At 37.8% G+C, this 11,966-nt stretch overlaps 1 protein-coding gene across 1 annotated transcript in view; it reads left to right on the top strand.

Moving 5' to 3' along the window:
- The window catches only part of LOC148878602 (myosin-6-like), a 46,315-nt gene extending 35,189 nt beyond the window's left edge, over positions 1–11,126 (top strand). Inside the window, exons 33-39 of the mRNA XM_088957125.1 lie at positions 5–75; positions 215–314; positions 6,927–6,983; positions 9,827–9,883; positions 10,057–10,137; positions 10,292–10,374; positions 10,457–11,126. Coding sequence (XP_088813251.1) covers positions 5–75; positions 215–314; positions 6,927–6,983; positions 9,827–9,883; positions 10,057–10,137; positions 10,292–10,374; positions 10,457–10,571 — 564 coding nt within the window. The 3' untranslated portion in view covers positions 10,572–11,126. The remainder of the gene's footprint in view (positions 1–4; positions 76–214; positions 315–6,926; positions 6,984–9,826; positions 9,884–10,056; positions 10,138–10,291; positions 10,375–10,456) is intronic.
- The last annotated feature ends 840 nt before the right edge of the window (positions 11,127–11,966 follow it).

The raw sequence follows: 11,966 nt of genomic DNA, 5'->3' as shown, positions 1-11,966 counted from the left end.
TCAGGTTCCTCAAGTTCTCATTCAGAAGATGTTTGCTCAGATTTTCTCATATATAAATGTCCAGATGTTTAATAGGTACTTTGCTGCTTTGGTTCTGACTTTTGGCTTAACATCTTATATGATCAAGTGGTGACTTTCATTCTTGTCAATGACAATAAATTTTCACTAGTGAAAAGATCATGGTCATTATGGTTGTTGATTTATATTTCTGCAGCCTTCTACTTCGCCGAGAGTGCTGTACATTTAGCAATGGTGAGTATGTGAAAGCTGGGTTAGCCGAATTGGAGCTATGGTGTTGCCAAGCAAAAGGAGAGGTACTTCCATTTCCCTTGTTTATTTGGTTTCCTTCCTTTTATTCTATTCAAAAGCTGTGGAAAAGGAAAATAATCCCTGAAATATAAGATGGTGCAAGGTCTACCTTAACCTTAAATACTATGCATTAGTGCATTCAAGTCATTTCAAAGAGATGATCCTTGAATCTGTTATAAGCAAGGTTTAAAATGTCATTGTTGGTGGAGCGCTTATCCACATATTGGCAGGAAATGTTGCATGGAAATATTGTAAAAATAATAGATATGTTGGAAACAAATATGCAGAAATACACAATGATATTTTATGCAAGGTTTGAAGCTTCGATACGATATTGCCCAATATAGGGCGTACCGTATCATATCTTTTGTAGACTGATGTGCCTATTTAAAGGGATTTTAAGAAAATCTTTTTTAGTAATTAAATTAAATAATATAAAAATGAGCTACTCTCTGAAAATTTGAAAAAAAAAAACAAAAAAAGTAAAATATAAAATGTGCACTGTTCAAAGCATCAATACATCCCTTCCGGCGTATTGGGGTGTATCGATATTTTGAACATTGATTTTTTGAAATGATAAAAGAAGAACAAATACACCCTTTTAGATTGTTATCTGGTTCCAAACCATTAAATAGAGTCAGGAAATTGGGGTTAATAGATGAAATGATATACTGTGAAGTTTTCCAGTAGACTTTAAGAGTTAAATTACATAATAAAGTGTTAGAGTTGACAGTCCAGGGGTATTTGAGCCATTTCGTAGTGCTTTACTTAAAGTTGTTTTGTCTATTGTGTCTGAGGTTAAGTAGAGTGTCCCATACATAAAGAAGGGCACAAGGGTCTTTGTGCTTAATGTTGCAAATCTATATATTAATTCTGGTCGGCTGAGTGTGATTTTTTCTCTCTTGGAGACCAGCTGAACCATCTCTTCATCTTCTCTCCTCTCTCTCTTTCTCTCTTCTTCTCCCTTTCTTTTTATTTCAGGAAGCAAATCAGATCTGATTGAACCACTAACATGGTATCAGAGCCCTGATTTCCTTCCCTTTTTTTTTAACCTTTTCCAGTGCCTTCCAGCACATCTATTCTGAGTTTTCTTGGTGATTACCTAGAGGATAAAAAAAAGAACAAAAAGGAGTGGTCATTTTTTGTTGCCTCCAGTTGCAGTAGAAAGTGCTGTTTCAGTGGAGTTTTAGAGAAACCTTCTAATCGGTGCATCGAAGAGGGACTGTCAGTGATCAGTCTATGTGCAACAGTTTGTGTGGTGTGTTCCAATGATCTGAAAGGGCATAGTTGCGGATTTCTGGACTTATTGTGCTGTTTCAGTGGAGTTTTAGAGAAACCTTCTAATCGGTGCATCGAAGAGGGACTGTCAGTGATCAGTCTATGTGCAACAGTTTGTGTGGTGTGTTCCAATGATCTGAAAGGGCATAGTTGCGGATTTCTGGACTTGTTGTGGTTGGCCTATTAGCAGGTATGCATAAGAAGTGATTTTCTGTGTGTTTCTTATTAATGGAAGTGAGTGATAGATGTGAAAACAGTGCTGAAATATGTTACAGCACATGTTTCTGAGTTTGTGTGTGTTTCTTGCTGATAGAAGTGGGTGATAGGCATGGGAACAGTGCTGAGATCAGTTACAGCACATGTTTCAATTCTAGTTGATTGGTTGTGGTGTAGTGTGGTGTTGTGAAGTGAAGTTTCCTTTCTTTTTATATACCCATGACAATCCTAGGAGAGCAGTGATAAGAAATCCAGTGTTATGGTTCCCCCTGATTTTCTGAATGTACAAATGACATCTATTAAGCTGAATGGTGAGAATTATGTGCCATGGGCCAAGTCAGTGGAGGTCTTTCTTAGAGCTAAGAAGAAGGTGAAACATGTGAAAGAAGAAAAACCCTCGGCTGATTTCCAAGGATATAATGGTTGGGAACATGAAGATGCACAGATTATGATGTGGTTGTGGAATAGCATGGAACCCAAAATCAGTTTGAATTTTATGTTTCTTGATATAGCTAAGAAGATATGGGATCATGTAAAGAAACTTTCTTTTGGACAAGATAATAAATACTACAAGAGTATATAAACTCTATCAAGAATATTTTAATCTAGAACAAGGAAATAAAACACTTGAGGAGTATTATGCTAGTATGAGGAACCCTCGGAATGAGCTCAATATCCATCATCATTTGACATCAGATGTTAAATTTCAGCAACAACAAAGGGAGTAACTGGATGTGACCCGATTTTTAGTGGGCTTGAAGGTTGAGTATGAACCAATTAGAGCTCAAATTCTAGGAGGCTCTACTCTTCCCTCTCTTGAGGAGGTGTTTGCACGATTCCGTAGGATTACTATTGGCTCTTTGGAGAGTTCCTAGTTTCATATAGATCAGCCTTTGTAGTGATGAGAGGGGGAGGCCGTGGAAATAGTGGAGGTCGTGGAGTTTCAGGGAGGCTGTGGTGGACCAATGTTGCATTGTGGTGGTGGACATAGTGGAGATCGAGACTTGGGTGGGGGTCGTAGTTATGGGCCTAGGAAGAGTACACATTGTGGCATGGAAGGACACATTTTGCTATGATCTACATGGGCCAATCATATAGCAGTAGGCAAGGTTCTAAATATCGACATGGGCCGATACGTCAGTAGGGCATATCGGCCTGTGTCGGTGCTTTTTTTATGTTTTACTTATTTTTTTTGAAATCAGTTCAGAGTGGTCAGTTTAAAACCCGACTATCCTATGAACCAGTGGCTGACCCGATACAGCCCCTATAGGGGCGTATCGGGAAGCCACCAACATGATACGTATCGGCCAATACATATCAATACTTTGAACCTTGGCTGCAGGAAGTGGTGGTGAAGCAGTTGATGCCTAGCAGATTGACCAAGCACCTTCTACATCTACTAGTGCCTATGGGACGGAGTTGATGAGTATTCTATGTGATGAGTATGAAAGGTTTCTTTAGGCTACCTCCCAATAAAATACGTCTACTCTTGCCCACACAAGTATGGCTTGTCTGACTTCCAATCCTTCACCTTAAATTATCGATTTTTGGAGCTTTCGATCATATGACATGGACTCCAGGTTTGTTTTCCTCCATTTCTTTGTCTTCTACATCACAAACAATTACTTTACCTAATGGTTCTACCTCTCCCATTTGTGGTGTTGGCAATGTAGACATTGCATCATTGTCTTTATCTTTAGTTCTGTATGTGCCCAAATTCCGTTTCAGCCTTATGTCTGTTAGAAAATTAACCAAATCTCTCAATTGTTCTATAACTTCCTTTCCTCTTATTCCTAGGGTTTTGGGGTGTGTATGCTTTTCCCAAAATCCTCGAACACATAAGGGCTACAAGTGTTATAATACTTCTTCTCAACATTCCTTTGTGTGCCCTGATGTCACCTTCTTTGAGTTTGTTTTGTTCTTTACAAGTAATGATGTTTCTTCTTCATCCCCTATGCTCCTACTTCCAGTTCCTGTTGATGACCCAATTCCTCTTATTTCTCAACATTCTTTTGTGTGCCCTGACGTCACCTTCTTTGAGTCTGTTTTGTTCTTTACAAGTAATGGTGTTTCTTCTTCATCCCCTATGCTCCTACTTCCAGTTCCTGTTGATGACCCAATTCCTCTTATTTCTGTTGTTCCCAAGTCTTCACCTCCTCCATTGTAGGTTTCTACTAAGTGACCACTGATTAGGAACGTGTATATGCATTGATCGATATCGGATCCTCCTCCAGTTTCTTTTCCGTCAACAGATCTGGCAGTCGTTCCTATCCCTGTGGTGCCCTCTCAGTCTGACCTTGATCTTCCCATTGCTTCACGCAAAGGTAAATGTAGTTGTACTTTGCATCCTATTTCTAGCTATGTTTCTGTCTTTTATATTTCTGCTTCCTATTGTTAGTTTGTTTTCCTTTTGTCTATTGTTTCCTTTCCTAAGAATGTCTAGGAAGCTATTACCTCCCAGAGTGGTGCCAAGCAAGGGAAGAGGAACTCTTAACACTTGCTCAAAATCACATGTGAAAGCTCACCACTCTTCCTCCTGGAAAGCATGTTGTTGGTTGTAAATGGATGTATACGGTCAAATACTTACTAGATGGAAGCATAGAGCGCTTGAAGTGTAGGTTGGTTGCCAAGGGGTACTCTCAGTTGTATGGAGTGGATTATACAAAGACATGCTCCCTTGTTGCCAAGATTGGCTTAGTTTGGGTATTGATATCCTTACTAGCTATGTATGACTGGCCCTTGTTTCAACTTGACATTAAGAATTCCTTTCTACTTGGTGATATTAGTGAAGAAGTGTATATGAAGCAACCACTAGGTTTGTTGCTCAGAGGGAGGATGGTAAGGTGTGTAGATTTAATAAGGCAATTTATGGACTGAAACAATCTCTGCATGCCTCGTTTCATAGATTCAGTGGGGTAGATAAAGATTTCGATATGAAGCAATGTTAGGTTGATCATTCAGTGCTCAACTATGATTTTGAAGTTGAAAAGGTTTTATTGGTGGTTTGTGTAGATGACATTGTCATTAGAGGTAGTGATAAGTTGGGATTGATAATTGAAGGCTTTTCTACATGATTACTTTCGAACAAAAGATCTCGGCAAACTGAAATACTTTTTGGGAATAGAAGTTGCAAGGTCGAAGCATGGCATCAAATTGTGTCAGAGGAATTATGTACTTGACTTGTTAGAAGAGATAGGATTGTTGGGTACTAAACCAACTTAAACACCCATGGATCCCAATATCAAACTAATTACTGATGCGGGTGAAGAATTTGATGATCCTGGGAGGTACATGAGGTTAGTGGGTAAGTTGAATTATTTGACTATTACCCGGCTTGACATTTCCTAAGTATGTATGGTTGGCCAATTTATGTAGAAGCCCCGAGTTTCCTATTGGGATGCAACTATGAGAATTGTACGGTATTTGAAAGGGTCTCTAGGTTGTGGATTTTTATACAAATCAGGAGGAAGTCTTGAAATAGAGGGTTATACAGATGTAAATTGGGCAAGCTCAATATTTGATAGAAGGTCTACTTCTATAGGGTATTGTACTTTTCTTGGAGGAAATCTGGTACCATGGAAGAGCAAGAAACAAACAGTTGCAGTGAGAAGTAGTTCTGAAGCTGAATATAGAGCCATGGTGCAGACACCTTATGAGTTAGTGTGGTTAAAGAACCTCCTCCAGGAGATTGGGTATACACTCAACAATCCTATGAAGTTGTATTGTGACAACCAAGCTGCAGTTCACACTGTTCACATCGCATCTAATCTGGTCTTCCCCGAGAGAACAAAACACAGAAGTTGACTGTCATTTTGTAAGAGAAAAAGCGCTCGGTGGAGTGATAAATATAGTGGTACATGTGAACACAGGGAGTCAGTGGGCTGATTTGTTTACAAAAGGGTTGAGTCGGGGAAAAGTGGATTATATAAGTAACAAGCTGGGATTATATGATATATACTCACCCGCTTGAGGGGGGAGTGTTAGAGTTGACAGTCCAGGGGTATTTGAGTCATTTCACAATGCTTTACTTAAAGTTGTTTTGTCTATTGTGTCTGAGGTTAAGTAGAGTGTCCCATACATAAAGAGGGGCAAAAAGGTCTTTGTACTTAATGTTGTGTACTCTGTTTAGCATTGGTAGTTTACCCTTGGGAATATATATCAATTCCAATATGGTTTATTATTGTTACCTATGATAATGGAAACAATAGGAAATATGTTGACATTTTAACAGGGGTTCAAGTTGGATACCCGAGTTGGAGAATATACACAGCATCGTGCTTGGGCCCTTGGGCCAGGACCATTCAAAATTTAACAAATCTTCAACCTAAGCCAACCCAAGTGCACTCTTACATTTTAAACCACAGTGATGAGTGGTGAATTTTTGAACTCTTGTCAGCCCCTACCTTAACTGCTATGAATCAGTGTCTCTCATCACCAACTTACTCTTCGTAGTCTTTCTGCATGTTTGAGCGATAAAATAACAAGACAATCCTCGTGGTATTCTTGATTGAAGATACCATTGTTCCTTTTTTCCAAGTACACTAATTCAGAGCACAAGCACAATCCTTCAAAGAAGCTGAACTCAAATGCCCAACAACCCAGTGTTTTAAAACCTGGCCTGGAGGTTGTACTACTTTTCCCCCTGGTCAACAGGTCAGTGCTTCAACTGTCTGGGTCAATCATTTTTTGATGTCATCAATAAGAAGAAAATTTAAAAACAAAAGAAAAAGAACTAGTAACCCATTGAACGAGTCAGATGGATCAACAATTTAACCATCCGGGTTGGGTTGACTAGTAATTTACTGAGTCAATGGCTTTTATTTTTTGATAATTAGAGTCAATGGCTTTTTTGTAACGTAGTGGGTTATAGGTTGGCCTAAACTGGGATTATGACTAGGTAACTGGTCTGACCTGCCAGGTTAATGCTGGGTTGGAATCCTGGAACATCCTTTATTAAGCTCAATGCAACCTTTAGAATTGTCTTGATCAATTCCACTGAGATAAAAGTAACAGAAGTGCCTGTGACAGTGTTAACTCTTTGTCTTCATTTGTCTTTGTATACTACTATCTTTTAAGTTTTTTCTTGTTTGTATCTAAGATTTACTTGCTTTGTGCTTTTGCAGTATGCAGGCTCATCATGGGATGAACTTAAGCACATAAGACAAGCTGTTGGGTTCTTGGTATGTATATCTTGTTCTTCATCAGAGCATCAGTTCATAAAAATGCAAATTGGGTGTAGCTTGTAACTATAAACCCATTTGTAGGATGATTTAAACAATTAACTTAGACAAGTTATCTATTTCATTCAACAGTAAAAGTTTCAATGCCTATTTTTTGAGTGTTCAGGCCCATTGTTTAAAATGATGTTGCTCAGGTTTTTGGTTAGTAACAAAAATTCTTTAGAAAATGGAAAAAATGAGATAAAGCAATATTTTGAAGAGGTTAAGGCAAGTTCCCCTGAAACTAAAGCTGAACTTGGACACCTGCTGACAACCCACAAAGGGCCACAGCCAACCCCACCCCTGAGTTAGCAGGAGAAACTGAGTAAACTTGGTATTTTATTTTTGTTCCTTTTGGGAGTTAAATATCTGTACTTGTCTTTTCGTCCTCAAATTTCCAATTCTATACTGATACAGAATTATTTTTTGATCAGTAATGATAGCTTTATTAAAAACAAATCCAATTACAAAGACTGGGAGAGATAAAATCTCTTAGCTCTCCCAAAATAATTACAATCACAACAAAGAACAAGGATAATATCAATTACAGCCAAGCCTTAAACATATCATCCCTGTTCACCCCTTCCTTTGCTAGCCCATAAGCTATGGAGTTGGCACTTCTCTTGATCCATACTACTTGAACTTCAATATCCTGTGTTAACCACTTGAACATTTTCCTTTCATTGCTGTAGATCCAAAGGCTGTTCTTCTCATTGTTCCACCAAGCCACCACTGATTTGCAGTCACCTTCTATGATAGTTTGCGAACACTCATCTCTTTTGCCCTTTTAACCCCTGCCAAGACCTCCATTAGCTCATCCCTTAGGGAATCACCTTCTCTAATTGGCCCTGAGAATAGTGCAATAAACTTCCCTTCCTCATCCCTAAAAATACCTCCAATTCCTGAAGGCCCTTGATTTCCATTACTACCATCAAAGTTCAGCTTAACAAATCAATTGGTTGGGGGTGTCCTAGAGGAAAGTAATGCAGTCTTAATCGAGGCTGAGGAAGCAATTTCCTTCCAGCTTCTTAAGAATTCTTACATTGGAAAATCCTTTAAAAAAATTCCAAGGATTTAGCCCAATGCACTGCTCTATTGAAAACCAATTCTTTTGATAGCTTCTTTAATTCTCTCCTTGTATGAAAATGCCTCGAGTTCCTCTCTTCCCAAATAGACGAACAAATTGGAGCCCTTACACATTCCACATGATGCTTCCTCCCTTCTTTGGCCAACTGAAAGTTGTAGAGGCAAACAAGTGTTGCACATTTGGCCGGGGGGGGGGGACCTACACCCAAACAAAAAAAGAAAGAAATCCCAAACATCTTTAACAAAAGAGCAGGAGATTAATAAGTGAAAGTAGGTTTCATCATCAGCTTTACAGAGGACACGCCAGTGAGAGGGGTATTAGAGAATTCGGGGGGGATATAATAAGGAAAAAGATGTAGAAGGCAAAAAAAAAAAAAGAGGGTAGGATTCGTTGCTGCACTGTACTATGCCAACCTGATTTTTTCCAGGTTGAGTTGAGGTTCCATGTGCTAGTGTAAATTTTGATTCATTTTCCTCGTATATATTCAGAATTTTCAAAAAAATGCTAATTGATTGGCAAATATTGAATGTTTGACATAACTTTCCATCTGCTAAGTTTGAAGTTTGATGCAGTATTTGAATTTAAGATTGAGTATGGTAGCATAGCACAGTTGAGGATGTGCATGAAGGTGAAATATGGGAGAATAGACATAGTAATGACCCTAGGGATGCATTCAGTATCTGGTTGTCTGAATCTGAATTCAAATTCAGTCCTGTTAAGGGTGGTCCGAGTTCAATTCATTTACAATTGAATCAAACATGGATCCACTCCTATCCTATCTGATATAGTCCAATTCAATTCAATTTGAATATATATCTTCCCATGTACTTAAAATTTATGTTGTATCTATTAGTAAAGTTGGTTTGGATTTTTGTTTTGCTAAATTGTCATTTGTCATAGGTTCAAATTTCATATCAAAGTTATCTTTAGCTCACTTTATTAATAATGTATAATATTTTAATACCATTCAATATTCAATTGCAATCCAGATTTGGTTTGAATTCAATATAAATCCAATTTGGATTCAAATAAAAATGAACCAAATTTGGATCTACGTATATCCAATTTGATTCAGTCTGTTTGCATCTCTAAATGACCTGTAACTTGCAATTCTAAGATTTCTAAAGCAGCAATCTCATGTGACTTTGTCAAGTACATGTAGAACTGCAAGTGGAATATAAGTTTGACTACTGTGTTTCTGTATTCTTTACATCACAGATTGATTAAATTCTTCAACTTAATTATATGCCATTCAAATTTATGTTCTCAAACCAAGAAATTTCAGTCTACTATATCCTTCTTCCAAAATATTAGTTAATTTTGACTTTATGCTGTCTTTGCACAAGAGATCATTTTTGTACTTGTCTTTTTGGGTACAAATTGGTACCAACTTGAAGAATCTCAACTACATTGGGCCCAGTTGTCACTGAAAATTTCATAAATGTTCAAGACTGGTCCAAGTTACAGTATTAGGCTTTATATGTTTGTATCCCCTGGATTAATTCATTTAGGAAGTTGATATTTGGTCAACTTACTAATAATCCAAAGTACATCAGTAGTTTTTCAACTTATTAGTAAACATGGTATATCTATTTGGTATTGGATCATTTATTTCAAAAAGAAACTGTTTTTTCCTAGGACATTGATCCAATGTGGATTGAAACAAACATAAAATTACTATTTCTTGTTTGCTTGATTTGGTTCTCTTGATCTGCAGGTTATACACCAAAAGTCCAGGATTTCATATGATGAAATCACCAATGACCTCTGTCCTGTAACTCTCACTCTCTCTCTTTCTCTCTATCTATCTATCTATCTATCTATCTATCTATATATATATATATATATATATATATATATATATATATATATATATATATATATATATATATATATATATATATTCTTTCTATGTATCTCTATATAACACTCACGGTTCCTTTCCAGATTTTGAGCGTCCAACAGCTTTATAGAATATGTACACTCTACTGGGATGACAAGTACAACACTCGAAGTGTATCTCCAAATGTAAGTTCAAATGTAACAGATGTTTCCCCCCTTACCTTGGAGGCCCTGAAGTCACTTTTTTTTTATCCTTAGAGGTCCTACATCACTTTTTTGTCTACTGATAGTTAATTGTGGCATTCCTTTCATACAGTTCCATTTGTTTTTGTTGCTACAGGTCATTTCTAGTATGAGGGTGCTAATGACCGAGGACTCCAATGATGCCGATAGCAACTCATTTTTATTGGATGACAGTTCCAGGTGAAATCTCTCTCTCTCTCTCTCTCTCTCTCTCTCTCTCTTGTATTTATAGTTCCTGCTAATGTATACTTCTTGAGTGCAGTATTCCCTTCTCAGTTGATGACATATCTAATTCTCTACAAGAGAAGGACTTCTTAGATGTCAAACCTGCAGAAGAGCTCCTTGAGAATCCAGCCTTCCATTTTTTACAGGAATGAGGTTCTCCAGCAAATCTTTTTCCTCGTCATCATTTTTCCGTAGTTCCATGAGGTAGACAGTGAATTTCAGTCTTGTCAGTCTATGTCAGCATGTGATGTAAATTCTTCCATTTTCATCATGTTTGTTCCGTTTCTCCATATCCACGCCCCTTTTGTAAAATATTCATTGCATTTATATTTTTTGTATAATGCTTTAGGTCTCTAGGGTGATTCAAAATAGTTAAGGGGCAGGGATGGATTTTTCTTACTATCAAATGCATTATATTTTGTTTTGTTTTTCTTTTGTTATTGGGGCAGCATTCTTTGTAAGGGGGCTAGAAGGCGATATTGTTGGTGGGAGGAGCGATATTGTTCCCCCTCTACCAATTTGTATAAAGCATCAAATATGTGAACACGTTATAGGGGAATTCTTTGGTGATTGGTTTTTGTAGACAATTTGGTTGGGTTTTTTTAAAGAGTGAAGTTTGTAAGAAAAAAAAAAAAAAGAAAGAATTTGTATTATTTTGACTTGGTATTGCCTATTTATCAAGGGAAAAAATGAACCATTTTATTTCAGAGAAGGTTTTCTTTAGTAGCTTCAATTGTCCGTCTAAGCCTCAGTAGCTCTTATTTATCAGTTGAAACAATAATGTGAACGACGGTTAGTGGATGATACTAATACCAACTAGGCTCTAAGCCCTGCTGACTTTCTGAGTTGTTTTATGTACTAGCTTCCATTGCTTTTGTAAAGGTTTTTTTTTCTTTTTGTTTTTTGTTGAGTGAAAGTAGGTCCATTTGGTTCAGTCAGAATCAAAATTGGAATCGGAATGGTCCATTTGTCGGATGGACGGTCCAGATCGGGCAAAGCACGCGGATGGCCCAAATTGGACAGAGCAAGCGGCACTGTACCATCCCATCCGGGGATGGTCCAAACTCGATTATCTTCATGCCACAATAGGTCATTAATATTAGGGGTGAACATGAATTGAACTTTTCACATTTGATTCGGTTTGGTTTAAATCAAGTTTGGGCCCAATATATGGGCTCGTTTTGGAATCAAGCCAAACATATAGCCAATCTCAAACTTGTGAACTTTTGAGTTGAACTTGAGTTGCTACGTCGAATTGAGCTCAAACCTCGAAGTGTTTTGATGAGCCAAGCTTGAATATCCTGATATTTGGTTTGTCTCGGCTCAAATCCATCCCTCATCACCTTCCATCACACATCCGAGCCTGCTATCCTGTTAGAGGGGTTTAAGCTTGAGTCATGGCTTACGGTCAATCAGACCATCGGAGAGATACTACTTCCCACTTGCGTAGTCAGAGTTCAAGTTCCCTCCTAACTCCTCAAGCCCACTTTCATCGGCTTCCGTCAGAAAGAGATCTGGCCACAGCCTCATACTACAGTGGGTCACCC

This window comes from Nelumbo lutea, chromosome 1 (assembly GCF_056320005.1).
Source record: "Nelumbo lutea isolate HS-2025 chromosome 1, American lotus-T2T, whole genome shotgun sequence".
Taxonomy (NCBI): Eukaryota; Viridiplantae; Streptophyta; class Magnoliopsida; order Proteales; family Nelumbonaceae; genus Nelumbo; species Nelumbo lutea.
This window is presented reverse-complemented; position numbering and strand designations above follow the sequence as displayed.